The sequence below is a fragment of the Fomitiporia mediterranea genome (assembly GCF_000271605.1).
Source record: "Fomitiporia mediterranea MF3/22 unplaced genomic scaffold FOMMEscaffold_7, whole genome shotgun sequence".
NCBI classification, from domain to species: domain Eukaryota; kingdom Fungi; phylum Basidiomycota; class Agaricomycetes; order Hymenochaetales; family Hymenochaetaceae; genus Fomitiporia; species Fomitiporia mediterranea.
The window spans coordinates 2,684,421-2,710,677 of NW_006760392.1; the positions used below are offsets into that span (position 1 = coordinate 2,684,421).

General features: G+C 46.3%; 8 protein-coding genes across 8 annotated transcripts; 5 read left to right on the plus strand and 3 right to left on the minus strand.

Annotated features, from left to right (window-relative positions):
• Positions 1 to 326: 326 nt before the first annotated feature.
• FOMMEDRAFT_168845 (uncharacterized protein) lies at positions 327 to 4,120 on the plus strand (the record flags this gene model as incomplete). The annotated part of the gene is made up of 6 exons (XM_007267729.1): positions 327 to 359; positions 431 to 714; positions 786 to 897; positions 951 to 1,043; positions 1,103 to 3,256; positions 3,326 to 4,120. 6 exons carry the CDS (start codon positions 327 to 329, stop codon positions 3,887 to 3,889), a joined length of 3,240 nt encoding a protein of 1,079 aa, XP_007267791.1. The 3' UTR covers positions 3,890 to 4,120.
• Positions 4,121 to 4,850: 730 nt separating this feature from the next.
• FOMMEDRAFT_168846 (cytochrome P450) lies at positions 4,851 to 10,234 on the minus strand (the record flags this gene model as incomplete). Its single annotated transcript, XM_007267730.1, has 18 exons — positions 10,040 to 10,234; positions 9,643 to 9,982; positions 9,213 to 9,586; positions 9,139 to 9,162; positions 9,009 to 9,083; positions 8,783 to 8,942; positions 8,338 to 8,723; positions 7,904 to 8,276; positions 6,987 to 7,145; positions 6,591 to 6,930; positions 6,460 to 6,537; positions 6,160 to 6,403; positions 6,088 to 6,111; positions 5,960 to 6,034; positions 5,735 to 5,894; positions 5,431 to 5,678; positions 5,291 to 5,380; positions 4,851 to 5,229 (listed from the first exon to the last, which is right to left on the minus strand). The coding sequence occupies exons 3-18, from the start codon at positions 9,446 to 9,448 to the stop codon at positions 4,851 to 4,853; spliced, it is 3,051 nt and encodes a 1,016-aa protein (XP_007267792.1). The 5' UTR covers positions 9,449 to 9,586; positions 9,643 to 9,982; positions 10,040 to 10,234.
• A 774-nt stretch (positions 10,235 to 11,008) lies between these two features.
• FOMMEDRAFT_87928 (high nitrogen upregulated cytochrome P450 monooxygenase 2) lies at positions 11,009 to 13,000 on the minus strand (the record flags this gene model as incomplete). The annotated part of the gene is made up of 9 exons (XM_007267731.1): positions 11,009 to 11,384; positions 11,449 to 11,538; positions 11,590 to 11,837; positions 11,898 to 12,057; positions 12,124 to 12,198; positions 12,253 to 12,276; positions 12,326 to 12,569; positions 12,625 to 12,702; positions 12,757 to 13,000. Coding segments are annotated over 9 exons (1,539 nt in total), but the record flags the coding sequence as incomplete, so codon positions are not given.
• A 1,136-nt stretch (positions 13,001 to 14,136) lies between these two features.
• Positions 14,137 to 16,372, minus strand: FOMMEDRAFT_157591 (high nitrogen upregulated cytochrome P450 monooxygenase 2; the record flags this gene model as incomplete). The annotated part of the gene is made up of 10 exons (XM_007267732.1): positions 14,137 to 14,515; positions 14,577 to 14,666; positions 14,718 to 14,965; positions 15,026 to 15,185; positions 15,247 to 15,321; positions 15,377 to 15,400; positions 15,455 to 15,698; positions 15,755 to 15,832; positions 15,889 to 16,228; positions 16,286 to 16,372. The coding sequence occupies 10 exons, from the start codon at positions 16,370 to 16,372 to the stop codon at positions 14,137 to 14,139; spliced, it is 1,725 nt and encodes a 574-aa protein (XP_007267794.1).
• Positions 16,373 to 17,341: 969 nt separating this feature from the next.
• FOMMEDRAFT_168848 (uncharacterized protein) lies at positions 17,342 to 20,194 on the plus strand (the record flags this gene model as incomplete). The annotated part of the gene is made up of 8 exons (XM_007267733.1): positions 17,342 to 17,389; positions 17,449 to 18,796; positions 18,860 to 18,923; positions 18,979 to 19,263; positions 19,328 to 19,385; positions 19,438 to 19,508; positions 19,563 to 19,767; positions 19,823 to 20,194. The coding sequence occupies 8 exons, from the start codon at positions 17,342 to 17,344 to the stop codon at positions 20,099 to 20,101; spliced, it is 2,358 nt and encodes a 785-aa protein (XP_007267795.1). The 3' UTR covers positions 20,102 to 20,194.
• Positions 20,195 to 20,436: 242 nt separating this feature from the next.
• Positions 20,437 to 22,935, plus strand: FOMMEDRAFT_124792 (citrate synthase). The gene is made up of 11 exons (XM_007267734.1): positions 20,437 to 20,579; positions 20,638 to 20,697; positions 20,767 to 20,880; positions 20,961 to 21,163; positions 21,232 to 21,473; positions 21,540 to 21,656; positions 21,720 to 21,798; positions 21,859 to 22,096; positions 22,155 to 22,302; positions 22,359 to 22,424; positions 22,489 to 22,935. Exons 1-11 carry the CDS (start codon positions 20,499 to 20,501, stop codon positions 22,533 to 22,535), a joined length of 1,395 nt encoding a protein of 464 aa, XP_007267796.1. The 5' UTR covers positions 20,437 to 20,498; the 3' UTR covers positions 22,536 to 22,935.
• A 454-nt stretch (positions 22,936 to 23,389) lies between these two features.
• On the plus strand, positions 23,390 to 24,049 carry FOMMEDRAFT_29409 (uncharacterized protein; the record flags this gene model as incomplete). Its single annotated transcript, XM_007267735.1, has 1 exon — positions 23,390 to 24,049. The coding sequence occupies one exon, from the start codon at positions 23,390 to 23,392 to the stop codon at positions 24,047 to 24,049; it is 660 nt and encodes a 219-aa protein (XP_007267797.1).
• Positions 24,050 to 24,458: 409 nt separating this feature from the next.
• Positions 24,459 to 26,213, plus strand: FOMMEDRAFT_109712 (DNase I-like protein; the record flags this gene model as incomplete). Its single annotated transcript, XM_007267736.1, has 5 exons — positions 24,459 to 24,789; positions 24,858 to 25,143; positions 25,206 to 25,604; positions 25,674 to 25,806; positions 25,884 to 26,213. The coding sequence occupies exons 1-5, from the start codon at positions 24,594 to 24,596 to the stop codon at positions 26,211 to 26,213; spliced, it is 1,344 nt and encodes a 447-aa protein (XP_007267798.1). The 5' UTR covers positions 24,459 to 24,593.
• Positions 26,214 to 26,257: the final 44 nt, after the last annotated feature.

Consider the following 26,257-nt stretch of genomic DNA (forward strand, 5'->3'; position numbering starts at 1 on the left):
CAGTACCAAGAAGCGTTTTGGAGAGCGGAGCGGAGAAAAGGACGGCTGGACAATGGGGCAGTGCATTCACCGACCTCCGACAACGTCCCGCAAGCAGACTGCGGTGTTAAAGTAGTTGTGCTTCGCCAATATGACAAGATACTACGTTGTTTATATATTGGTCAGTCCAGAAGCCGAGTAGCTGCATAGATCAATGGGAAGCCAGCTGTTGATTTCATTTCGTTTGTCCTCGTCTTCGACAGGAGGCAACAACGTCGCAACAACGTCGCGGTTAAAAAGGAAGTCCCAAACTAGGACTGATTTTTACGTAATTACCTGTGCCAAATATGGAAATGGCACAACAACGGCGAGGAACCTCGGTGAAGCAGGTCTTCTTTATTTCTCATTTCTCTAGCTGACTGGCTCGTCTTCCCCTCTCCCACCGTCGTAGCGCACGACGCGCACGACACGCTCGCTTATGGCAGCCGCCAGCGACAGTGACCGTGCAATGGGCAGAGTCTCACCGCACGCTTATTTCTCTGGACGCGTCTCACCGCCGAGCAGTAATGTCCTGACGAAGGCCCACATCCTTGACGCTATCGCCCGTTCAAATGACGATGGCTGCACGCTCGATCTCAGCAACAAGAACCTTGTCGATGTCGGTGAATCTGGTGCGGAGGAGCTTGCTCAGGTCGGGAAGGGGGACGACCTGCTGGACGATTGCCGAATACTCAGGTATGCTCAAGCTCATTCCACTTGCTAAGGTTTTCGGTTCTGAATAGCGCGTCTTCTGACTCTTCGTGAAGGATTGCACTTGTGGGAAACTATCTATCCTCCTTGCCCATGTCTTTTGCGCGCCTTACGCGTCTGCGATACCTCACCCTCCGATCCAACAACTTCTCCGTTTTCCCCGAAGTGGCAAGTCTTCCGATAGTACCCCTAAATTCAAACCATTCTGACTCTCAGACTAGTTGACCACTATGCCATCGCTGGAGATCCTCGACTTCAGCAGAAACAAGATCAGGGGCTTGCCGACTAACCCAGGCACGCTCGTTAATCTTCGCGTACGGATATGATGAATTCCTTGATCTGTCGGAGTGATGCTGATGACCCATGTTCACAGGTCATGTCCATAAGTCGAAATAAAGTCCGAAGATTACCCTCGTACCTCTGGAAGTTTAAGGATCTCACTGTGGTCAAAGCTGATCATAATCCAATAGAATGGCCTCCACAAGAAGTGATGGAACCTGAGGAAGACCTAGAGGACGGAGACGTGATGCATCGTTGGGTAGAATCACTGAAATCTTGGATTAAGGAAAATACCTCAGACGACGAAAGGGTTCTTACGCCCCCGTCAGAGCCGCAGGCGGAGGACTTACCTGCTGCGGAGATCTCAGAACATTCCCGCTCTGCGTCCATCGAATCCACGCGTTCAATTTATTCGACGACTTCTTTCGACGACTCTGTCAAAGGCAGCAAGTCTCATAGTCCATCGACTATAGACACGGCAGACATCTCCCCATCAATTGCAGAAGGGATATCAACCTCTCCGGAATCTTATTTGCCGACGCCCGAAGACTCACTACCCTCCGTCGACGATGACACGGCACGTCCGAATCACAATGCTCATGGCAGGAATAAGTCATATGCATCTAGCAATGAGACTCGTACTCGTAGCCTTTCCGTGCAAAAAAGTCTCCCTGATCTACGACAAGCAAAGGGACGAGGGCCAGTCGCGTCGAGGATTCGAACCAGAACACCTTCAATCGAAGCTTTGAAAAAGGTGCCGAATGAGACATTTTCGTCGATGGGTGAGAGCTCGACGTCGGGCCTCGAAACAACCTCTCGACCCAGACCACCACGAGGGCCTCGACACGAACCATTACCCTCGATATCGGAACGCAAACCTCCATCAATGGACTTCGAACGCAACTCATATTTCCGCCGGCTCTCCACCCTGCCGTCTTCAACCATTTCGAGGACAACCCCACCCGCCATCCTCACCGTTGTTGATGCTGCTCGGAGCATCCTCTTTGCAGTGACACAAGTGTACCAAAGTCTACAACATTATACAGTACACTGCATCGATGATCGACTTGCTGCAGTGCTGATGAAGGTTCTGGATCCCGCGAGCTCGTGTTTGATGCAGTTGATTAACGCGCTCGACAACTTCGATGCGAGAAGTAGACGCGGGTGTCCACCGCCTTCTGTATGCCGGAGTGTCATTGAAAGTTGCAGAGATAATGTGGCAATGTTTGGAAAGGCCGTTGGTGTTCTGGCTATGCAGTTGAAGGTTCTTGCGTCTCGTGATGATGTACGATATTCTCGACAAATGCTTTTGGTGATATATGGTGCGACAGCAGAAATATCCAATTCATGGCAAGGTATTGCCCCACAACTGGATTCGATCGAGCCGTTATTACGTGACGATCGACCATCACCACTCTCGAACACAGGAATGACCACCCCGGCTCCGACTCCGCCAAGAGCGCCTCCGCACAAGTCACAGCTGGCTTCTCAGGCACCAAGCCGGGTATTGATACCCCCAATAGCCGAACAACCAGAACCTCCTCTAGCTCCAGAACCTCCGGGATTCACCCGCCCAGCTGGACTCGCCCGTACGCATTCTGCACAACCAGATCTACAGCACCAATCGTCGACGATCCCTATGAAGCGACCAACTCAGTCTGAGGGTCGTTCACGAATGAGTCGGCGACATGCGGGCTCATTCAGTGTCGAGGACTTGGAAATTGGACGTTCTCTACCTTCTAACACCGAGTTGTCTCCTCCAGCTAGGGGAGTTGCTAGTGGGTCAAGTACGCCAACGCCTCGTCCTCATACCGCTTCGTTACGAAACATGCCTTCAACTGGAAGTCCTATACCTCCATTACCGAATCATAGTCCTATACCTCCTCAACCATCGCCCGATTTACACTCTCGACAGAATTCGGCGCAAAATTCCGCTGCTAATACACCGCAGCTCCTATCGTCGGGGCTGCCTAGGGGCGTCACAGACGCTTCCGTAAACTCGAACGCACTGGTTGATAAGGAAGCTATAGAAGCGATGGCGGCTGCTGTTCAAGCAGCACCAGCAGTGTGGTCCATACTCGAGGAGATTTCGAATGAAATGACTGGCATGCCAGTGGATGTGCATAGTAGCCTAATGAAGGCACAAGCGGTGACGCGTAGGCTTAGTGACAACATAAGAGCCATTCAGGAGGGGCATTTGAATGCCGACCGCAAGGCGCTCCGCGAGGACGCACACGTGTTCATCAAAGTATGTGCTCATTTGTTTCAATGGCCACATTGACTATCCGTGATCTGAGTTCTTATACTCTATTTCTAGACTGTCATCACCTTATCTAAACTAGCGAAAGACTACTACACTGCCCATGGGCTTTCTGGGCAACTGCGGGGTGATATTGCGAAGCTGACGAACGCGACGCAGAGTTTCGTCATGCTACTGCATGTATCGTCCTTCGCACCATCAACTCCGCGTCCGTATTCGCCTATGGTTGAGCGTAATCAGAATCAGAATGTGAACGGCTCTGGTGTGGGCAATAGCGCTACGTCACAACAATCGCAACAATCACCTGTCGTAGGAGGTCTTACCGTTACTACAGTGCCAGAAGAGCGGCCGCAGCTGGGTGTTCCGGGAGCAGGTTTGGGACGTAGTAGGAGTGCACAACCTTCAGCAAGCTCCAAACTCGTTCCATCTAGCTCACAAAACCCGGCACCACGTAGTGCTCAACCGCATCAACAGAATTTCAAAGTACCCACCACTCCACGACCAAACGGTACTTCAAAACTTCGAAATGGCGAAGCCGTTTCGACGACGACGACAATAATAACAACAACAACAGAAGGCGGTCTGTCAGTAGACGGACACAGTCAAGTAAATGGTTCATAGTCTCGCAGTTCTCTTACTTAGTTAAATTAGACGCACTTGACGATCTTGATGATCTCAATCACGGTTCCTTTCTTTCTCCGTCTTCACGCCCACTCAAACTCTCTCGTTCCTCCACGTCTCTTTTCTTTATCTCGGTTTTGCTGTGTAATCGTATCAAGATCGTATCGTATCATTGCACTCGTGGTTCGCGTTCATTACAGATATTTAATGTATCAGTGCTATTCTATTTTTTCTTTCTTTCTCTTTCTTTCACTCAGGCTCTTTCTTTCTTCTAGCATACTCTCTTGGTCGTACTTGTCCATACTTTGCATCGCATATTGATAGTGGCATTTAAATGCAATCTAGCTTTGTCCTGCTCGGATTGTCAAGTTGTGTAAAATAAACTTTTGAAGAATAGAGCTATGGTGTATAGAGTCAGTCATTATAGGCCCTACAATATTTACCAAACTAAAACGCATTTCCAAGATTCAATGCAACAGACATCTTTCCAACTTTCATAACAAAATAAGCGTGTAGGTCCTGTTCCCATTTGCAAGGATCATGATACCCTGAAAGCTTCATGTTGAATTTCTGGATCTACGTAGCGACGACTATGCGCACTTCCAACAACGATGTTCTTCCCGAAGCGACATGTCATGACAATAAAGCATCACCAAAACGAACACGAAAATGTATTGGAATCTATCACTAAGACTTTTTTTTTTGAATATTGTGGATCCTTATATTCGATTATATTGCCTAAATGTACATATATTGCCTTGTCAGACTCCGCACAAAAGTGCAATGTCAAGTTCGGCTATGGATGTACTGGAACTTTTCGCAATCTTTTTGAAAGGAAACTCACTACAAGCATTACTCATATTAGAACTACAATTACTTGTGTTACCACAAAGCACTCTTATAATCGTCTGTTTAAATGAGAACATGATCACGAAGTTGTGCAATCTGTTACTAAATTTACTCATTCCCTAGTGTTCAGCACGACAGGCAATTTCCCGACTTTAAATATGAAGTTATCCTGTAGATCTTCTTCCCACATATGCGGATCATAATCCTCCGCAAGCTTCATGTCGAATTTCTGGATCAATGTAGCGACGACCATGCGCATTTCTAGCAGCGCAAGGTTCTTCCCAACGCAATTCGCGGGTCCATATGAGAAGGGGATGTATGCGGATGTGTTGGTCGTGAATTTTACGTTTCCTTTGTTGTTAGTATCGTTGCTATGCGTGTTGTCGAGCCAACGTTCCGGGATGAAGTCGTCGGGGAAAGGAGAGAAGTAGCGAGGGTCCCGATGGAGGACGTATGGTGGGATGTATATTGCTGTACTCTCTAGAATGAACCTTATTGCAGTATTAGAATGAGTGAAACGAGGGAAAAGGGGGAGAAAGGCGATAAACTAACCTTCCTGCAACCCACTTACCACCGCTATTTTCTAATGGACACCGCTGTAATGAAGTAGCCAGTGGCGGCTGCAGACGGAGCGCTTCATTACTATCACGGGAAGTTAGCAGTCGTTACATTCGACTTTTACGTAGACGTACATGACAGCGTTCAAGTAGGGCATCGCAGATAGCTTTACCGCGTCGAATGGCTCTCCTTCCCCTAGTGGGAACTCGGAATCAACTTCTCGCTGTAATTTCGAGAAAACAGCTGGGTTCGAGAGAATGTAAAAGAAAACGCCGCCAAGCACGGTCGATGTCGTGTCGGCGCCTGCTACAATGGCAGTAAAAACCTCATTCAAGCCCTGGTCCCTCGGCACGTCCATTTTTTCGATCCCTTCTTCATTTGTCTAGAATGGAAAAGTGGTAAGGGGCATGATTAGCGAACAAGATAATGTGCACTCACGATGAAATGGAACAAATCTCTCCTATTTGCCCCCTGCTCTTTGCGCATATCGTAACGCTTCGTTCCGTAATTCCTGTAAGTTACGAACTGTGCTGGTTCAGACCCAAGCATGGAAAGGGCTTTTGTGATCCATGGTATGTGCTCTAGAATTCCTAGCACTCTTTGAAATAAACCGTAAGCCATTAAAACAATAACATAAGGTATCTGAAACGAAGGGATACATACTTCATAGCATCTTCAAGCATTGAACGAAGGCCGTCTTTGTCGCGATGGTGCATGAGCTCAAAGCCTCCACCGAATCTGGCAGGTAAATGAGCTTTTTACAGACCCACTGACCTAATAACAGCGCTTACACTAAGTCACCCATGAAGTCAAATCTGCAAAACATAAGAATTCCGAATGTGATCGTAAGACTTTCCACTCACGCGAAATAACCGATCCATTGAGCGAGATCAAACGACTTCTTGTGAATCCCAGTGTCATCACCGCCACCTTTCCTAAGTTCCTCGACAAACTGAAGCAATCGACTCGCTATAGCCGGTTGATAATCTTTGATAGCCGCGGAAGTGAATCCGTGGTTCCATAATTTTCTGCGCTCATGGTGTTCGCCGACATCTCGCAAAGCGACAAGGTCAGGAGGCGTTCCGGGTTTGACATGCATAACCCACACTTGATGCGGTGATCATTGTCAGTAATTATGCAATCGTAGAAATGAATTAACACACGTGGCCCTCTTCGCATTCCGTCCGGTCCAAGAACGGGAAGGATTGCTTCAGCATCGGCAAAGGATAATTCATTAGGACCTACAGGACAATTAATCCATGTGTTGAGACAGAAGAGTAGCACGCAAGCTTACCAACGCGGACAAAATAGCCGTATTCGTCATGCAACTTTTTGAAATACAAATACTGCTTGCCTCTTGACGCGTGGTACATCATCACGAATTTTGATATCTTTAAGGACAACGGTCCAGGATACTTGGCAAGCGGATGGAAGGGGGAAATGCGATAGAGCACAATAGAAGAAATAAGAGAAACATAAAAGCATGAATACGAGACTAGGATGGTGAGGAGCGTGGAGCCGAGGTGGGGAAGCAAAAAGTATGTTGGAAGAACTGGAATCCCTACGAGCAAGATGATAGTAGGTATGAAGTTACCCGGGTCCACCTCAAATTTGTTGTAGATTTTGTGAACAATCTACGTATTAAGACAGATTTAGTCATCTCTAGCTTGACATATGTACTGCGACCTACCAAAGCACAGAAGACATCAAAAAGCAACGCGTCCCTTCGATCGAGGGCGGGCAAGTGCGTCAATAGCGACGTCAGAGATTCTATCATGTTGATGAGGGTAACAAGGAGGCACCAAGTTGAGGGCACGTTGTATTTGACCAGGTTTCGACATTGCTGTGACTTAGGCGCGAAATGATGAGCGCCGAAACAGAGAAGTATGCCTGCAGGTTTATCCAGATAGCCGGTCACAGAGATAGTATGTATCCGAGATGCCGATTGAACTCCACAACGGAGCCATCACCAAGGCGGAATCTAGTCCGAGCCCAGAAAATTTTGTTTCAGAATGTGTTTCCAGCCAATTAGACGGCAGCTTCACATTTTGTAATATAAATCCCTATAGCGCAACGGAATGGCATCTGCCTCGTGTGAAAGTAAGAGATGGAAAGTCATAGTGAATTTTTGTGAACATTGTGTATAATTTCATTGACTTCAATTGGTATTACATAAGCAATCGGGTTTCTCTCTCTCAGGCTCTCACTTACGAGTCTCTCTCCGTCCTCAGTGATCTCACGTTCACTCGAAATCTCTAGTTCCTCCACATCTCTTTCTTATTATCTTGGTTTCACTGTGTAATTCGTAACTAGCCGTATCATATTATTACACTCATGTTCGTTACAGTTATTTAATTAATCAGTGCCATTATACCCTCATTCTTTTTTCTTCCTTCTCTTCTTTTCAGCATAGCCTCGTTGGGCGTACCTGTAAATGAAGAATACAACTACTCCGTATACTGTTAATCACTACGTCCCCTTCAACATTTACCAAACCAATGCAATTTCCAAACGGTGGTCTCGTATTGTAGGTTTGTCAAAAACGTTAAACATGACAACATATTTTGGTGCCACTGTATCTTACTATATCATACAACCTCTTCATACCCTAAGGTTCAACACAACAGGCAACTCCCCGACTTTAAAAATGAAATAATCCTGTAGATTATCCTCCCAGTTACGCAGATCATAACTCTCTGCGAGCTTCATGTCGAATTTCTGGACCAACGTAGCGACAACCATGCGCATTTCTAGCATGGCGAGGTTTTTTCCGATGCAATTTGCGGGTCCATAGGAGAACGGGATGTATGCCGATGTGTTGCTAGTGAATTTCACCTTTGATTTGTCCTTTGTGTTATCATTTTGCATGCAGTCGAGCCAACGTTCCGGAATAAAGTCGTTGGGGAAGGGAGAGAAGTAACGAGGGTCCCGATGGAGGACGTATGGTGGAATATATATCGCCGTGTTCTCTGGAACAAACCTATTTCTCGAAATATAAGCAAACTAGCAGCAAATAAGGACAATAAAGGTGATGAACTGACCTGCCGGCGACCCATTTTCCGCCACCATTTTCCACCGGACTTCGCTGTAGTGAAGTGGGCAGAGACGGCTGCAAACGAAGTGCCTCGTTTCTTCCCGAAAGACTAAGTAGACGTTGCAGTACACCCTCACGGAGACTTACATGACAGCATTTAAGTAGGGCATAGCAGCGAGCCTTACCGAGTCGAACGGCTCTCCTCCGCATAGCGGGAACGGAATCAACTTCTTGTTGTAGTGTCATATATATAGCAGGGTTCGAGAGAATGAAGAAGAAAAGACCACTAAGGACAGTAGATGTCGTGTCGGCACCTGCCACCATGGCTGAAAAAACATCGTTCAAGCCTTGTTCTCTCGAGACATCCATGTTTTCGACCCGCTCTTCATTTGTCTTGAATGGAATAGAAATGTAACAAGAAATCTGTTATGCGGACAGATAAAGTGACTTACGATGAACTGAAACAAGTCCCTCCTACTTGCTCCCTGCTCCTTGCGCACATCGTAACGTTTCGTTCCGTACTCCCTGTAAGTTGCGAACGCCGCTGGCTCAGACCTAGTTTTGACAAGGACCCCTTTGATCCATGATATGTGCTCCAGAATTCCTACCAGCCTTTTGAAATGTACCGTAGGCTAGTTGAACAATCACATAAAGTACACAGAGGAAAGAAATATATACTTCATAGTGTCTTCTAATATTGGCCGGAAATCATTATTGCCGCTGCGGTGCATAAGCTCAAAGCCTCCACCAAATCTACCGAGAACTGAGTGTCTATGTGATCCACCTATCTAACAACTAGCACACTTACACTAAGTCACCCATGAAGTCATATCTACAAAATATAAATATGCTGAACGAGACCGGAGAAGAGCTCCTACTCACGCGAAATAACCAATCCAACGAGAGAGATCAACGGATCTGCCGTTAATATCGCCTTCGTTACGGCTTCCGCTTCCAAGTTCCTCAACAAGCTGAAGCACCCGATTCGCTACAGTTGGTTGGTAGTCCTTTATAGCTGCCGAAGTGAAGCCATGATTCCATAGTTTTCTGCGCTCATGATGTTTGTCGATGTCTCGCAAAGCGTTGACGTGAGGGGTCGTTCCGGGTCTGACATGCATTAACCACACATAAGATAACTATCAGTGGTTTTACTCAGACGCTAAGGTGCGTTAACACACAAGGACCCTTCCGCATTCCGTCCGGTCCAAGAACAGGTGGAATCGCTTCCGCATCAGCAAACGATAATTCATTAGGACCTACGGAAGTAATAAGCCCATGCTTCAATACACACGAGGCTACATCGCAATCTCACCAATGCGGACAACGTGGCCGTATTTGTCATGCAACTTCTTGAAATACAGGTGCTGCTTGCCGCCTAGTGAGTGATACATTGCCACGAATTTTGAGATCTTCAACGACAGCGGTCCAGGATACCTGGCAAGCGGATGGAAAGGGGAAATGCGGTAAAGCACAATAGACGAGATGAGAGTGATGTAGAAGCATGAATACGACAACAGGGCAGCGAGGAATATGGAGCGGAGATGGGAAAGTAGAAAGTATGTCGGTAGAATTGGGATTCCTACGAGCAAGACGATAGTAGGTTTGAAGTCGGCCGGGTCGACCTCGAATTTGTTGTAGATTCTATGAACACACTGAAGAATTAAGCATGTTTAGTCCAATATCACTCAACGATGTGTACTGCGACTTACTAGCGCACAGAAAACGTCGAAAAACAATGCATCTTTGCGAGCAAGGGTACGTAGGTGGCCCAATGATTTGAAAACTTCAATCATGACAGTTGAGAGCGAAACGTTAGCAGTAGGTAAAGGCGAATCCAATTGAGTGAGCTTTATAACATTTACTGGTATGGTCGGCATTCATGACTCGGATCTTGATCCCAGTAGCCCCGGTGCTTCTGTACGTTCTGTTGAGAGTCCCGTGTTGGGTAATATACCATGCCATGCTACTTGGGCAACTCCATTTGGGTACACATGAGTTACAGAACCCGAATATCTGGAGTCTAGAGATGGTAATTGCTATAGGTCACTCAACTCTGGAGGCATTTCATTAATATTGGCTTCATCTAACCGTCCTGATGTGATTCTCCTGCACCCTGTCTTCTGTGCTCAGGCCACTCGCATACTAATCATGCTCAACGAGAATATCAAAGCAATGAACCCTGTAGTATTCCGAAGTTCTTCACAGTTATATCCTTGAACAAGAACTTGGCGTATCAGCCAGACAAGACACGGGATGCTAAAGTGAAGGAACCAGGACACCTGAGAACAAAGTCATGTTGATCGGTATTGATTACATAAACAGTACGTAGTTGATATTACCGTAAACACTTAGAGGAAAGTGTTTCTTAGAAACTACGCAACGTCAATCACTATGGGCATCTCAATATTCACCCAAGCAATTTATTTCAAGCATTAAGCTCTTATTCGTTTTCATTCTTTCCTTCATAATTCCTTTATAATATTTTAACGTCAGAATATGGGACGTTTACATGACAGTAAAGTCCATGCGTTCCACTGGAGCTGTTTGTGATCTTCTGGAAAGGAACCTTGTGTGCATTTAGATTATGAGTAAAAACAGTCGTGGTATAACGAGTACTCTTAAAATCGTGTATGTAAATAGCGTACATCATCAAAATCATAAATCTTCAACTAGCCTCTTCATTCTCTAAGGTTCAACACAACAGGTAGCTTCCCAACTTTCATCATGAAATAATCCTGTAGATCTTCTTCCCACTTAGGCAGATCGTAATCCCCCGAAAGCCCCATGTCGAATTTCTGGACCAACGTAGCGACAACCATGCGCATTTCTAACAAGGCGAGGTTCTTTCCGATGCAGTTTGCAGGTCCGTAGGAAAAGGGGATGAATGCAGTTGTGTCGGTCGTAAATTTTGGTTTCCCCTTGTCGCTGGTGCTTTTTCGCTCGTTGTCGGACCAGCGTTCCGGGATGAAGTCGTCGGGGAAGGGAGAGAAGTAGCGAGGGTCGCGATGAAGGACGTATGGTGGGATATATATTGCTGTGTTCTCTGGAATGAACCTTATTGTAGTATAAGGGTGTGATCGAACGGGGGAAAGAAGGGGGAGAAAGATGATAAACAAACCTTCCTGCAACCCATTTACCACCACTATTTTCTAACGGTGTCCGCTGTAATGAAGTGGCTACTGGTGTTTGCAGACGAAGCGTCTCATTACTATCACAATGAAGTTAGCAGGTGTTGCGATTGAGGTGAACGGAGAGTTACATGACAGCATTCAGGTACGGCATTGTGGCGAGCTTCACCGCGTCGAATGGCTCTCCTTCCCCTAGTGGGAACTCACAATTGATTTCTTGTCGCAGTTTCGTAAAAGTCTCAGGGTTCGTGAGGATATAGAAGAAAAGGCCACTAAGGACGGTCGATGTCGTGTCGGCACCTGCCACCATGGCAGCAAAGACCTCGTTCAACCCCTGGTCCCTCGGCACCTTCAATTCTTCGGGCCCTTCTTCATTCATCTAAGACAGAGAAGAAATATAATAAGTGGCCCGACTAGAAGGAAAATAATGAGTCCTTACAATGAAATGGAACAAATCTTTTCTTGTTGCCCCCTGCTCCTTACGCATATCGTAACGTTTCGTTCCGTACTCCCTATATGTTACGATTGCTGCTGGTTCAGACCCAAGTTTCGAGAGGACTTCTGCAATCCATGATATGTGCTCCAGAATTCCTAGCATTCTTTTACAATGTACCGTAAGCTGGTAAAACAATACCATACGTTATGTGATGAAAAGAGATACGTACTTCAGGGTGTCTTCTAGTATTGAACGAAAACCATCTTTGTCGTGAAGGCGCATGAACTCAAAACCTCCACCAAATCTAGCAAGTAAATCATTTATTTATAAGCCTGCGGACCTACTCCAAATCACTTACACTAAGTCACCCATGAAGTCGTAACTTCAAAATGTAAGTGTCCTAAACGCAGAGCAGAGAACCTCCCACTCACGCGAAATAACCAATCCATTGAGCAAGATCAACGTGGTTCCCGTGGTTCCCATTGTCACTGCTGCAGCCTTTTCCGAGCTCCTCGACGAGCTGCAGCAAACGATTTGCCATAATTGGTTGGTAATCCTTAATAGCCGCGGAAGTGAAACCATATTTCCATAATTTTCTGCGTTCACGATGTTTGTTGACGTCTCGCAAAGCGACAACGTGGGGAGTCGTTCCGGGTTTGGTATGTATTGCCCATACTAGAGCACCGAATATCTGTCAGTGGATTTATTGCACCAAGATGAATTGACACACAAGGTCCTTTCCGCATTCCGTCTGATCCGAGGACAGGTGGGATTGCTTCGGCATCAGCAAATGATAGTTCATTAGGACCTACAGAATGATAAGTACGCATATCAATACGCGAGAAGTAGCAAGCAAACCTACCGACGCGGACAACGTGGCCGTATCTGTCATGTAAGTTCTTGAAATACCGATACTGTTTGCCTCTCAATGCATGGTACATTGCCGTGAATTTTGATATCTTCAAGGACAACGGACCGGGATACTTGGCAAGCGGATGGAACGGAGAAATGCGATAAAGTACAATAGACGAGACGAGAGTGGTGTAGAAGCATAAATACGAAAACAGAGTAGTGAGGAACTTTGAGCCGATATGGGGAAGCAAAAAGTACGTCGGAAGAACTGGGATTCCTACGAGCAAGACGATAGTGGGAATGAAGTTGGCTGGATTGACCTCGAAATTGTTGTAGACTTTGTGAACAATCTATAAACCAAGCTATATTCAGCAGTCTTCGCTCGACGATTTGTACTGTGGCCTACCAACGCGCAGAAGGCGTCGAAAAGCAACGCGTCATTTCGACCAAGGGTAGGCAAGTGCCCCAATAACAGCGCGAAAACTCCAATCATGCGAGTGAGGGCGGAAAGATAGCAAGCAGCAAGCAAAGCAAGCTCTATTGAATGAGTTTTATATTATCTATTAGTGTGATCAGAATCCGAGTCCATGATTCGAATCATAGTTCCAGCAGAACCTGTGCTTCTGATTAGGGACCCATTCTAGGTAAAAACCATACTATACCGCTTAGGCGGAGCCATTTGTGTATGCAATGTAGTACACCGGTTGCTATAGGTTGGTTGCCTCCGGAGGCATTTACGCGTTCCAGAGGATTCATCCAGCACTCCTGTCGTCACAGGGCCACCCCAACTTCTGCATTGGAGCCATTAGCCTTTTGTTTGTGCTTAACCACAAGAGAATATCAGAGCAATGAACTCTACAGTATTGCAAAGCTGTTTACAGTTCTAGCCTTGAAGGAGTACTCGGCACGTCAGACAGACAAAGCACACGACGCTACAGTGAAGGAAGAAACCGATTGCGAAGATCATTAGATCAATGTCATGTCGATCAGGGCTGCTTACGTAATCATAGTGCACAGTCGGTAACCACTTTGAAAAGAGCGTATTAAACTGCACAACGTCAGTGATTACTGGCCTGTCAATATTCACCAGAGTAATTTCAAACGTTTGCCTTTTATTTGCTTTGCATTCTTTTCTTATATATGTGAACTTTATTCCATAGTCATAGCAGCAGAAGCGACCCATTTCAGGATATGGAACATTTAAATGACAATGCAGTCTCCATGCGTCCTACTGGAACTGGTCATGACATTTTGAAACTCGAATATACTTATTATCACCAGCATCACCTGAATTATGATTACAAATAGCTGTGATATAATAAGGTGCTCTTGTGATCGTATATGTAAATAGTGAATATTAGCGAAGTCAAACAGTCCATAATTTACCTCTTCATTCCCTAGGATTCAGCACAACAGGTAACTTCCCAACCTTTATAATGAAATAATCTTGCAGATCTTCCTCCCATTTACGTGGATCGTAATCCTCCGCGAGCTTCATGTCGAATTTCTGAATCAGCGTAGCGACGACCATGCGCATTTCTAACATGGCCAGGTTCTTTCCAATGCAGTTTGCGGGTCCATAGGAGAACGGGATGAATGCGGACGTGTTAGTGGTGAATTTCACATTCGTTTTCTTGTTGGTGTTATTGATCTGCGTATTGTCGAGCCAACGTTCTGGAATGAAGTCGTAGGGGAAAGGGGAGAAGTAGCGAGGGTCTCGATGAAGGGCGTATGAAGGGATGTATATCGCCGTGCTCTCTGGAATGAACCTGTTTGTAGTATAAGAACGTTGTAGGGCGGGAAAAGGGAGGAGAAAGATAATAAACGAACCTTCCTGCAACCAATTTACCTCCACTATTTTCTATCGGACTCCGCTGTAATGAAGTAGATAGTGGTGCTTGCAGACGGAGTGTCTCATTACTATCACGAGAAGTTAGCACGTGTCTGCGGTTGAATTTTATGGAGACTTACATGACAGCATTCAAGAACGGCATCGCAGCAAGCTTTACCGCGTCGAATGGCTCACCTTCCCCCAACGGGAATTCGGAGTCGACTTCTTGTCGTAGTTTCGTGAAAATAGCAGTGTTCGAGAGAATACGGAAGAAGAGGCCATCAAGCACAGTAGATGTCGTGTCGGCACCAGCCACCATGGCAGCAAAAATCTCGTTCAAACCCTGTTCCCTCGACACGTCCATTTTTTCGATCCCTTCTTCATTTGTCTAGAACGGAGAAGAAGCACGTTAAGAATTTTAATTAGCGAACAAATATTGTGTACCTACAACGAAGTGGAACAAATCTCTACTAATTGCTCCCTGCTCCTTGCGTATGTCGTAACGTTTCGTTCCGTACTCTCTGTAAGTTTCCAAAACGGCTGGCTCGGACCCATATTTGGCAAGGGACCTTGCAATCCATGGTACGTGCTCCAGGATCCCTATCATTCTTTTAAAATGTTCCGTAATTCAGTAAAACGAATGACACAATGTGTGCGAAGGGTACATACTTCATACCCTCTTCCAGTATTGGACGGAAACCATCTTTGTCGCGATAGCGCATGAACTCAAAGCCTCCACCAAATCTACCAATCGATTGATAAAATTATGTTATCTTTCCACAGAAAGCAACACACTTACACCAGGTCACCCATGAAGTCATACCTGCAGAAAAATATGACCCCTGAACATGATTATCATAGAAATGCTCCCACTCACGCAAAATAAGCAATCCAGCAGGTAAGATCAACAGATTTCTCGTGAATCTCGTTCTCACCGCGGCTGACTTTTTTAAGTTCCTCGACAAGCTGAAGTACTCGATTTGCTATTAATGGCTGGTAGTCCTTAATAGCTGCAGAAGTGAAGCCGTGGTTCCATAATTTTCTCCGCTCATGATGCTTGTCCACATTTCGCAAGGAGATGAGATGAGGAGTCGTTCCGGGTTTGACATGCATTTCCCACACTGATGGAGAGGACAACCGTCAGCAGTTAAGTGATTGTAAAGACAAATCGACGCACATGGTCCCCGTCGCATTCCATCTTGCCCAAGAACAGGTGGAATCGCTTCCGCGTCAGCAAACGATAATTCATTAGGACCTACGGAAGTAATAAGCCCATGCTTCAATACACACGAGGCTACATCGCAATCTCACCAACGCGGACAACGTGGCCGAACTTGTCATGCAACTTCTTGAAATACAGGTGCTGCTTGCCGCCTAGTGAGTGATACATTGTCACGAATTTTGAGATCTTCAACGACAACGGTCCAGGAAACTTGGCAAGCGGGTGGAAAGGGGAAATGCGGTAGAGTATAATAGACGAGACGAGAGTAACATAAAAGCATGAATACGAGACCAGGGCAGCGAGGAAGTTGGAGCCGAAATGGGGAAGCAAAAAGTACGTTGGAAGAGTTGGAATTCCTACGAGCAAGATGATAGTAGGTAAAAGGTTGGCCGGATTAACTTCAAATTTGTTGTAGATTTTGTGAACAACCTATGAATTAAGGCAAAATCAGTCGCCTTTCGCCAGACAATGTGTACTATAACTTACCACTGCACAGAAAACATCGAAAAGCAACGCATCCTTTCGGTCGAGGGTGGGCAAGTGCCCTAATGACGAAGTCAAAGTTTCTATCATGACAATGAGGGCAACAAGACAGGAGAAAGTAGAAAGTAGAAAGTAGGTCCTATTTATTTGGCGTGTTTCGACAATGCTGTGTCTTAGGCGCGAAATGGCGAGCGCCGACACATAGGAGCATTCCTGCAGGTTTGTACCGATAGCCGGTCGCAAAGGTGGTATATCCGAGATCTTGTGGGGGACTATGAAACAGAAGACTTCATAGAGCCCGGTTCATCGCTCCGGGTGACTTTCCAAAAAGCTCCAGCGTTCATTGCTTTGCAAGATCTCGACACCCGTTTTCTGGAGAACTTGGCATGCACATGCAGAAACATCACATCAGAGAATGAAACAATCGGATCAATCCTATTCCAGCCAGCGCCGTCTTGCATTCTAAGTAGCACTGCTGAGTGCGGCATCGTTCTTGCTACGTATGAAGGTCAGGAAGATGAGTAATAGCAGGTAAGACATAATTAGGTATTCCCGGTCCTTACATCCGCCAATATTGCGCTTAAGCAAGCGTTTTAACGGGTTGTACCGATACGAGTTGCAGGGACATTTATAATTATGCGAATCAGGCTTTGCGACCCGCTGTTGTTTTCTGGAAAGCGGAAGCAGAGTATGCAGAAGCATAGATTAGCCCCTCCATCTTCCAATTTAGAACACAAGACCTACACAACTCTGTGATGATGCTTGAATAAATAGCCTGTTTGTATTCTTCTCGAAACTGAAAGACTGGCATTTGACCTTGCCAACAGTACTATTCCTCATTCTGTGAACAACCTTCTGGTCGAACAAAATCGAGACGACTCGGTGAGAACGAACACATTCTACGCAGGTTTAGGTTAATGAATGAAGAGACTCTTAGAGAGAGATGGAATCTCAAGAAGGCTGCGCAGATCATTGATTTCCATTCCTGGATGATCAGAGACCACATCGTCTGAGCTTTCACAGACGGTGACGGCGACCGGCTCAAGGTCGTCCTCCACGATGAGCACGACCTCGTCTACCCCATATGTTCCATACCAAGCATACAAGGTCAGTAATAGTCTTTCTGGAATTGGCTGCTGAGAAATTGAAACCGTGCTTCGTGGCAGTCAAAGCGGCATTCGCGTGTCATATCGGCCCCTCAGAATGAGGCCAACGGAACAGCCTCTCCTCCCTATCGGCCGCGTCATATTTCTTCAACATCGATAGACCTTGCACCGAAGTTAAATGGTGAAGATCTCACAAAGACTCCGACGGCTCCGAAAGTCGACGTGGCGTCGCCAAATGATAACACTGTAGAAGTAAGATCAAGACCCGCGTCTGTAGTTATGCCGCAGCAGACAACGGTCTCCGAAGCAGTTTCAAGTTCGGAGCATGCGAGTCCCACCTCACCTGGTGCGCAGTCCACGGTGAGCTCAGTAGCAGGAATCAGGATCAATGACGAACCGCTGGATTCTGTCAGCGAGCCGTCTAGCCGTTCGAGTGTCCACTCGTCTCCTAGAGCAACCAACGGATCTATAACGCCAGCCATGGAGGCGAGCGAGAAAGGCACACCTTTCCCTTCATCGACGCCTCCCAATGACCAAGCATCACCTGAGGCTGGACCATCAGCTCAACCGAATAAATCCACGTACAACCCACGCAGGTCGTCTACATTTCGTTATGTTCCACTCCGTCCAGCGAACTCAAGTTCGACCCCAAGAACATCTTCACCACTTCGTCCTGCCAACACACACTCTCGCACGGTCTCCACCTCTGGCTTGTCGCCGCTCTCACGGGCGCGTCAGTTCGATCAACCTGTTCCTGATGATCGACCTTTGCAATCCGGTGCACGATCTCCCGCTTCAGTACATTCAGAGTTTACCCCAGACACAACTCAAGCAAGTTCATTAAAACCTACAACTTCTAATGTACACCAACGAAGCACGTCCATGTCTATGTCTTTGCCTCCACCACAAATTCTCCCTCCACCACGCACAAGCTCACTTCAATCTCCGGCTGTCCTTCCGAAACCTGCAGCGTCTCCAGCATCCGTGTCTACGACTCCATCTCGTGTCCAGTCCCCCATGCCACCAAGCACGCCCTCCTCTTCCACTACTACCACCCCTGCATTAGAGCGAAAGGCCGCTTATCGACCAGGCTTCCAGCCAAAGGGCGTATACAGGCCTCTTACAGATGACTTCCTTGCAAGCCGTAAACGTGCGCGCGACGCAGAAAGTTTAGAGCTTACACGACTTGAACGACGATTTGAAAAGCTCGTTGATCTACATTTTTCTGAAGAAAATGGTAATACTAAGGGAAAGGAGAAACTTGATCCTGCACCATCACTTGGACGACGTGCTTCGTCGTTTCTTGAAGATTGGAGCGAATTTAGACAGAAGAGTGCGTCGGAATTATGGAAGAGTGTAGTTGAAAGCCGAGCTGCGGCGGCCAATGGCGGGAAAGGTGATATTCGAGGTAAGAATTATTTCTAAGTGTCATGACTTTCTTTTCGAACTGACTTTTGATGTTGTAATTTAGCTGCCGAGCAGAGAATTACGCCTTGGCAAGATGACGCAGATGTGCCTACATGTCCACATTGCTCGTGGGTTTTTAAATTTATAGCTTGTCATTATTTAAGTCTTGACTCGGTTCTGTAGCGCCTCCTTCCATCCCCTCACAAACCGAAAGCACCACTGTCGACTGTGTGGTCGAATAATCTGTTCGCTGCCTGTTAAAAAGCCTCAACGACCTGTTCCTTGTTCCTTGCTCTTTATCTCCGATCCCAAGACCGGACGAATAGAGGAAGTTACAGAAGGCGTCGACTATGGGGTGAAGCCTCGCTCACGTGTAAATTCGATGGGTAGCAAACCGAAGGGCGAGACTAGTGAAGAGAAATTCCTTAAAGGAGTGAGAATATGCAAGGAGTGCAAGCCTGTTATGCTGTAAGTTCAATTTCTACCTGGTAAGAATGACACTGGGTTGGTAATGATACGTTGTCCTTAAAAGACGTCAGCAATACCGACAGGAGACCAAGCGTACGCCAACCATGAACAGGCTTTACGAGGTAAATTTGACAGTCATTGCGTGTAGTTGCTTACTTATAAGATGTTTTATAGGCTCTCATCGCATTAGAGTCGGAAATCGAGGAAGCACTGCCACACTTCCAGGAGCTTATGTTGAATCTATCGTGAGTCTCAGCAGGTTTCCGTTTAAGTCCTTCTGTTGAATGACTTTTGCTCAGCAATAATGCGGATGAAGTACCGACGAAAGAAGCGTCGGCAATGCGGAAGCATTTGCTCCAGTGCTTTTCAGACTATGACGCGATCGCAAAGCGTATACGAAAGATACCTTGTCCAGGCGGGCCTGGAAGCTCGCAGGACCGGGTACAAGCTGCGATCCAAGCACGTGCGAATATGTTCTTGCAGAAGAACATGTTTCCTCTTCAAGTGAGTATATGCGTTTCTTCCGGTTAAATCCGAGAAGCTGAGCTTGTTTTGTTAGTCTCTTCCGAAGCCTAAGAAGCGTTCTGTGTCTGGTGCGGGAGCAAATGGTGATGCTGCGAGTGTGACGACGGACGCACCTTCTCAAGTGCTCGACCCAGACTCGGAGCTTGCGCAGGCGCTGCAACCTTTGCTGGAGCAGGAGGCTTTACTCGAGTCCTTCGTCGAGGAGGCGACGGCACACCGCAAGTTTGAAGATGCGCGGACGCTGAAAGCGAATCTTGCGGAAATACGCGCAGAGATTGATCGGATACTGGCGAACGCGGAGGGGGGAATGTGAAGTTTTGGTGATTTGGATCTGAAGCCGTTGTGCAGTTGCTCTCGTGCATGTGTATACAATTCTTGTAACCTATAGCAATTCTATTCAAATGTTTATTCCGAGAGGATTCCAATACACGGTAATATGGGGACATAGATCGGGTGTATTCGGAGAGGAGGGAGAGCTGACCTCGGGAGAAGAAGAGGTTCTTCGGTGATCACATGCAGTATTATGTTCCGGGGCAAGCCAATCGCATTGAACGGCGACCGTGACGCTCTTCCTCTCAACCTCCGCATATAAATATTCCCTCCCTTCTCACAGCCGTCCTTCTTTCTCTTGGAGCAACTATTTCTCCTTCCTCATCCCACCCCCCCTCTTCTTTGTATCATCTTGCTGTTTCGCCGTTTGACTGGAAAGAATGCTGTTGAGAGGAAACTTTGTCTTGAGGAGCGCTGTGCGCTCGGTGCATGGTAGCCAGAGAAGGCTCGCGTCTACCAAGGTGAGTGGATGCTTATACTTATTGATCCCGTAGTTGACGTTATTTGTGTGTCGTTTAGTCGTTGCGCGAGACTCTTGAGGAAGTCATTCCGCAGAAACAGCAGCGGCTCATTAAACTCGTGCGTATCTACCTAATTCTTTAATTGTTTGACGTGAGATGAACAAGTAATATTTGACGGTGAATACAGAGGAAAGAACATGGGGCGACTGTCGTGGGTGACATCAAGGTTGAGAATATTATTGGTGGGATGAGGACGTTGAAGACGTTGCTCTGGGAGGCGTCCGTGCTGGATCCGAATGAGGTCAGCGTTTATTACTCTTCATTTTTACATCAACCTATCCTAACGGATTGCTTCTTTTTACTTTTATATTATCAATACAGGGCATTCGTTTCCATGGACTCTCAATTCCAGAGTGCCAAAAGGTGCTTCCCGCGGCACCCGGTGGACGCGAGATCATTCCCGAGAGTATGCTCTGGCTCCTCCTTACTGGGAAGGTACCCACTGCGGAGCAGACCAAGTCGCTCTCGCAGGAGCTCGCGGCGAAGGGAGAACTCCCTGCGCAAATCGTGAAGCTTATTGATTCGTGCGTACCTTTAATCTGGTTAATTTAATCTTAATATTTATATTCTCCGTGTTATTCGTTATGTATAGCTTCCCAGCAACTCTGCACCCCATGACTCAACTCTCAATGGGTGTGGCAGCACTCAACTCGACGTCCGAGTTCGCTCAGGCGTATGAAAAGGGTATCAAGAAGACTGAGTATTGGAGGCCTGCGCTTGAAGACTCGCTTACTTTGATCGCGCGTCTACCTACTCTGGCGGCACGGATCTATAAGAATGTGTACAAGAAGGGTGAGAAGGTTCCCGCTGTGAACAAGGACTTGGACCTTGTTGGTGAGTAGTCTGAGATGGTTAATTTAAATGGTATGAAATAATTAATAAAATATTTTTATTATACAGGCAACTACACGAACATGCTTGGATTCGGTGCTAGCCAGGACTTGACGGAGTATTTGCGTTTGTATATTGCCTTGCATGGTGACCATGAGGGAGGCAATGTATCTGCACACACAGCCCGTAAGCATATGACATTCTTTTGGTGTTTCACTCATAATATAACTCCTGCCTCTTACCGTACAGATCTCGTCGGTTCCGCTCTCTCCGACCCATACCTCTCATATGCTGCATCTCTTCTTGGCCTAGCTGGCCCACTTCACGGGTAAGTACCTATGTATCTAAAACTATTCCATAACCAGACTTGATATCCAATTCGTTCCAGACTCGCCAACCAAGAAGTCCTCCGCTGGCAACTTGCAATGCAAGCCGAAGTCGGGGAGAATATCACCCCAGACATCATCCGCGAATACCTCTGGCGTACGCTCAAGAGTGGACAAGTCGTTCCAGGCTATGGCCACGGTGTTCTGCGCGCAACAGACCCTCGGTTCACTGCGCTTCTCCAATTCTGCGATGCGAGGCCTGAGTTGTTGGAGAGTCCGACGATTAAGCTTGTCAAGCTCGTTAGTATTTCACTCTATTCGTTTGAAAGTTCGATTTTGTGTTGATGAGGTTGTATAGACGTCTGAAGTTGCGCCGGAGGTCTTGAAAGAACATGGAAAGACGAAGAACCCTTACCCGAACGTTGATGCTGGTTCGGGATGCCTACTCTACCATTACGGTCTGCACGAGTTCAAGTACTACACTGTCATTTTCGGTGTCTCGCGCGGTAAGTCTTCGACCCCAATTGATGTCGCCTGCTTACTGAGATTTTCCCTGCTATAGCTCTTGGTGCATTGACACAACTCGTATGGGACCGTGCCCTCGGTCTGCCAATTGAGAGACCAAAGTGTGCGTACCTCTGTTTCCTGACCATTCAGTCATTATACTGACCCAGATATATTGACCGATACAGCTATGTCAATGGACGCTCTCGAGAGCTTCATCAAGAAACAGGCCTAAACGCGACGTCTTTGAATAACAAATCCAAGAAGTGCGGGCTGCGCATCGAAAATGAAAATCAGGGAATAACGGCACTTGTTCACATATGCATATCCTTCTCTTCTCTACCTTTCTATCTTCCGAGCCTCTCGTCTTCGACTCATTTATTTATTTCATCTTTTTCCCCTAACAATCGACCAATTGGAAGTCCACATCGCACTTTGTCATTTTGTCATATCTCTTTTGTATCTATTCACAAAATCATGAGACTATCTTCCTTTTTTTAGCTTTATCAATGGGGAAGTAGGAAGAAGGTTCCGTCACTCTCATACTAGTACTTGCTGTCCTTCGTGAACCTCGAATATGTATGTATACGCGCATGCACAAAACATCAATCAAAGTAACTCATATTCAAAACTGCGATTTGCTTTGCACATTAGCTTAGAGCGTTGATAGCCTTTTTAATCTCAAAATTGCACAATTGCAACACTTGTTTCAGCCTTTCCGCTTCTAATTCTAGTAAAGTTACCTCATGGAGAAACAACTTTGCATACACAATATTAATTCCTTAACTAATGAAATGGATAAGAACGGCAATAGCAAAGAAAGGAGGCCTACAATTCACCCACGTTTTTAGCGTTGCCGAAGACTTTTGCTACTCCGGCCATAGATTAGGAATCTCAATATGCGTAAAGAAGCTTTAGAGCAAAGAGGATGCATGCTGTATTCAAAATAAATGACCGCAAGTACACAAGAATGTATTCAGCAACCCGAACTCGTACCCCCACCCCCGTTGCATTGCTGGGTCTTTACAACTACCTACGACACAACTTGAGAATCGAGAAAACTACACAACACTGTCAACTTCATTAGGCATGAGTCAAGGAAGGGTCCCTTCTGGTTCTAGCGCTGGGGTTAGTAAACGGCGTAGTACCAATGTCAGGGCAAGTGCAAAAACTTTGAGACAGGAAGAAGAAAGGAGGAGAAAGGAAGCAGTTAAAAAACAACTAGAAGAAGAGGAACGTAGAAAATTCGAAATACTCAAGTACAATATCACTAGGCTTAGCGGGTACATCCAGAAGGCAGATTTCCATGAACATGACCGACATGGGTGGGCTGAACTAGTTGGAAAGCTCAAGACTGCAGAGAGGAGGTATGATCAAGCAGTGGAAGCAAACGTTGATGAGCACATACAAGGAGCTCAAAACAAAGTGGATGAACAAGAAATAGAAATAGGGATGCTGAAAGCCGAAATCAAAGAGATAGATGATAACGAAAATTCTACTGAAGGCGACAAGGAGAAGAAAGAAAGGGCCCAGGAAACCTTAGAAATGCTTCAGCATGCTCAAGACGGACAGAAAAAAAATCTAAGTGCCTGGAAAAGAAAAGAAAAGAAGACAAGCCTGAAGAACACTCTAGAAGAAATAAAGAAATTCATTCACACATTTGAAGGTGTTAGGGTACCTATGGATCATGAAATTAAATATGAAGAAATGGTCGAAATAGGGGAGGGAATTAAGAAGACTTGGCAATGAATACATCTAGCCTAGATAAATATTAGTAGTTCTAGAAGGACGTTTGCTTGGAGTTGTGTCATTAATAAGAGAGAGTTACAGAGAAGTCATACTTAAATCATTTTCTTTTAAGTTAGAAACCATTTCGAGAGATGATGTTACATAAAAAGGATAATACCAGCCTGTCAGAGTCCAGAGGATTGACAGAGGCGTTACCTAAGAGAAAGTAGTGTTCTGTACAATTAATGTAAGAACTATGAGAATGAATTCTAAGGCTGCATCTAATTGAATGAACAAACAGTCCCGAAGGATTTGGTAGCTCAATCGACCATCATTCTAATTACATCTCGTGACCGTGTCTTACGCACATGATTGATACTTTCGTAATTTCATCTGAATCATCGGTCGTGAACATGGCTGTTGGCCAGCTGTAGGCTGTAGCTGTTGCACTCGAAGAACTTACTTCTACCGTCAACTCATGTGAACGTCTGCTGACGGTCAGTCAAGAGTACTCCATACGAATACCAGCCAGCACACCGCAGAGTTGCTCCAAAGCAATCAAGATATGGCGTCCGATGGCAAACTCCTTGTCCAGATTGCGACATATAACACGAACTTGCAGGGCAATGCTGGTCTTCCACAGGACCTGGTGGATTGGCTTGCCCCGACGCTAAAAGTCTCAAGCTTCCTGTCAAGGGGAAAGCAGGCACCAGACATCGTTGCCGTGGGGTTCCAGGGATTGTTGCCACTTCATTTTGGACGTTCGTACTTCACTACTGACCTTCTGCACCCCGAGAATGAAGTTTGATACTGAACTGAAATTTAACAGTGGCTGGGCTCTCGAAAAGCGTAATTGGCTCTCGCGATGCACTCATTCGTTCGCAAATTGAGGCATATGCACCGAATAAGGAGAGCTACATGCTTGTGGCGCGCATTGTGAACGTTGGTACTGCACTGCTCGTGTATGCGCGTGACGAGCAAATTGGGCAACGTGTACGAGATGTGCAAACTCAATGGACAGGATGTGGGCCTGGGTATATGGGTAACAAGGGTGCAGTGGCTGTTCGGTTCCGTTTGGCTGCCGAGAAGGATGGAGAGCTTGGAGAGACCTTCACGTAAGTCTTTGTATATTTGACGTGAGTGTTGTTTTCGGTAGAGCTAAATAAATAAATCAAAGGTTCGTGGCCGCACATCTTACAGCGCATGCCGGGAACTTGGAGCGACGCGTTCAGGACTATCACCATATCGTCTCAACCCTCCTCTTTCCTCCAAATGCTGAATCTGACAGTGTGGCGCCATCAACGCTCTACGACACGTCGCATCTCTTCTTCCTCGGTGATCTGAACTTCCGCTTCTCCTTTCCTCCTTCACATGCCTTTGCTGGTTCCTTGCTATCTAGTCATGCGCAACTTGTTGAGGCACTCAAAGACGACGTTCAAAGAGAAGTACTCAAGGAGTATGACGAACTTTTCTGTGAACGAAGAAAGGGTCGTGTGTTCATCGGGTTACGCGAGGGCGAATTCTGGCAGTTTAAATGCACCTTTAAGTATAAGCTCAACACGGTTGATCGATACAGGTAAATCATAATTTATTTTAAAGTTTGTTCACGCCGGAAAGGACATAAACTAAATGATTGACATGTTAGTGAGAAACGATTGCCCGCTTGGACGGACCGTGTATTATACGCTTCATACTTAGACTCACCAGAGACCTTAGAGAAGTCAAATATCGAGCCATTGCTGTATACCTCTATACCCTCGTATACCACTTCTGACCATGTACGTACCGTCGTACACGTCCATACTCTAAATTGATTTCACTAACAAATTCAATTTTTTTAATTTTGTCTTGACAGAAACCCGTCGTAGCCCTCCTCCTCGTGCCAACCCAAACATTCTCCTCATCGTCTACACCTTCATCTACAACAGCTCATAACATTCCCCGGATAGCCCTCCCAGCAACATTCACACCCCAACCCGACCCGTACTGGATTGTCAAGCGCTATATGGGCCGAACGCTCGATAGGATCGTCGGTGGACTGTGGACTTTGTTCTGGCTTGTTGGACTGGGAAATGTTGCGTTTGGCATGGTCAATTTCTTGGTTGGCGTGTTGGCGTGGAGGTGGATGGGAGGTACTAGAGGTGTGAGTAATGGCAATAATGTAGGTGCTGGTGGGGAGGTGTGAAGTCACATCGTAACTTATTGCTTCTTGGATGTTTGCCTGAATCC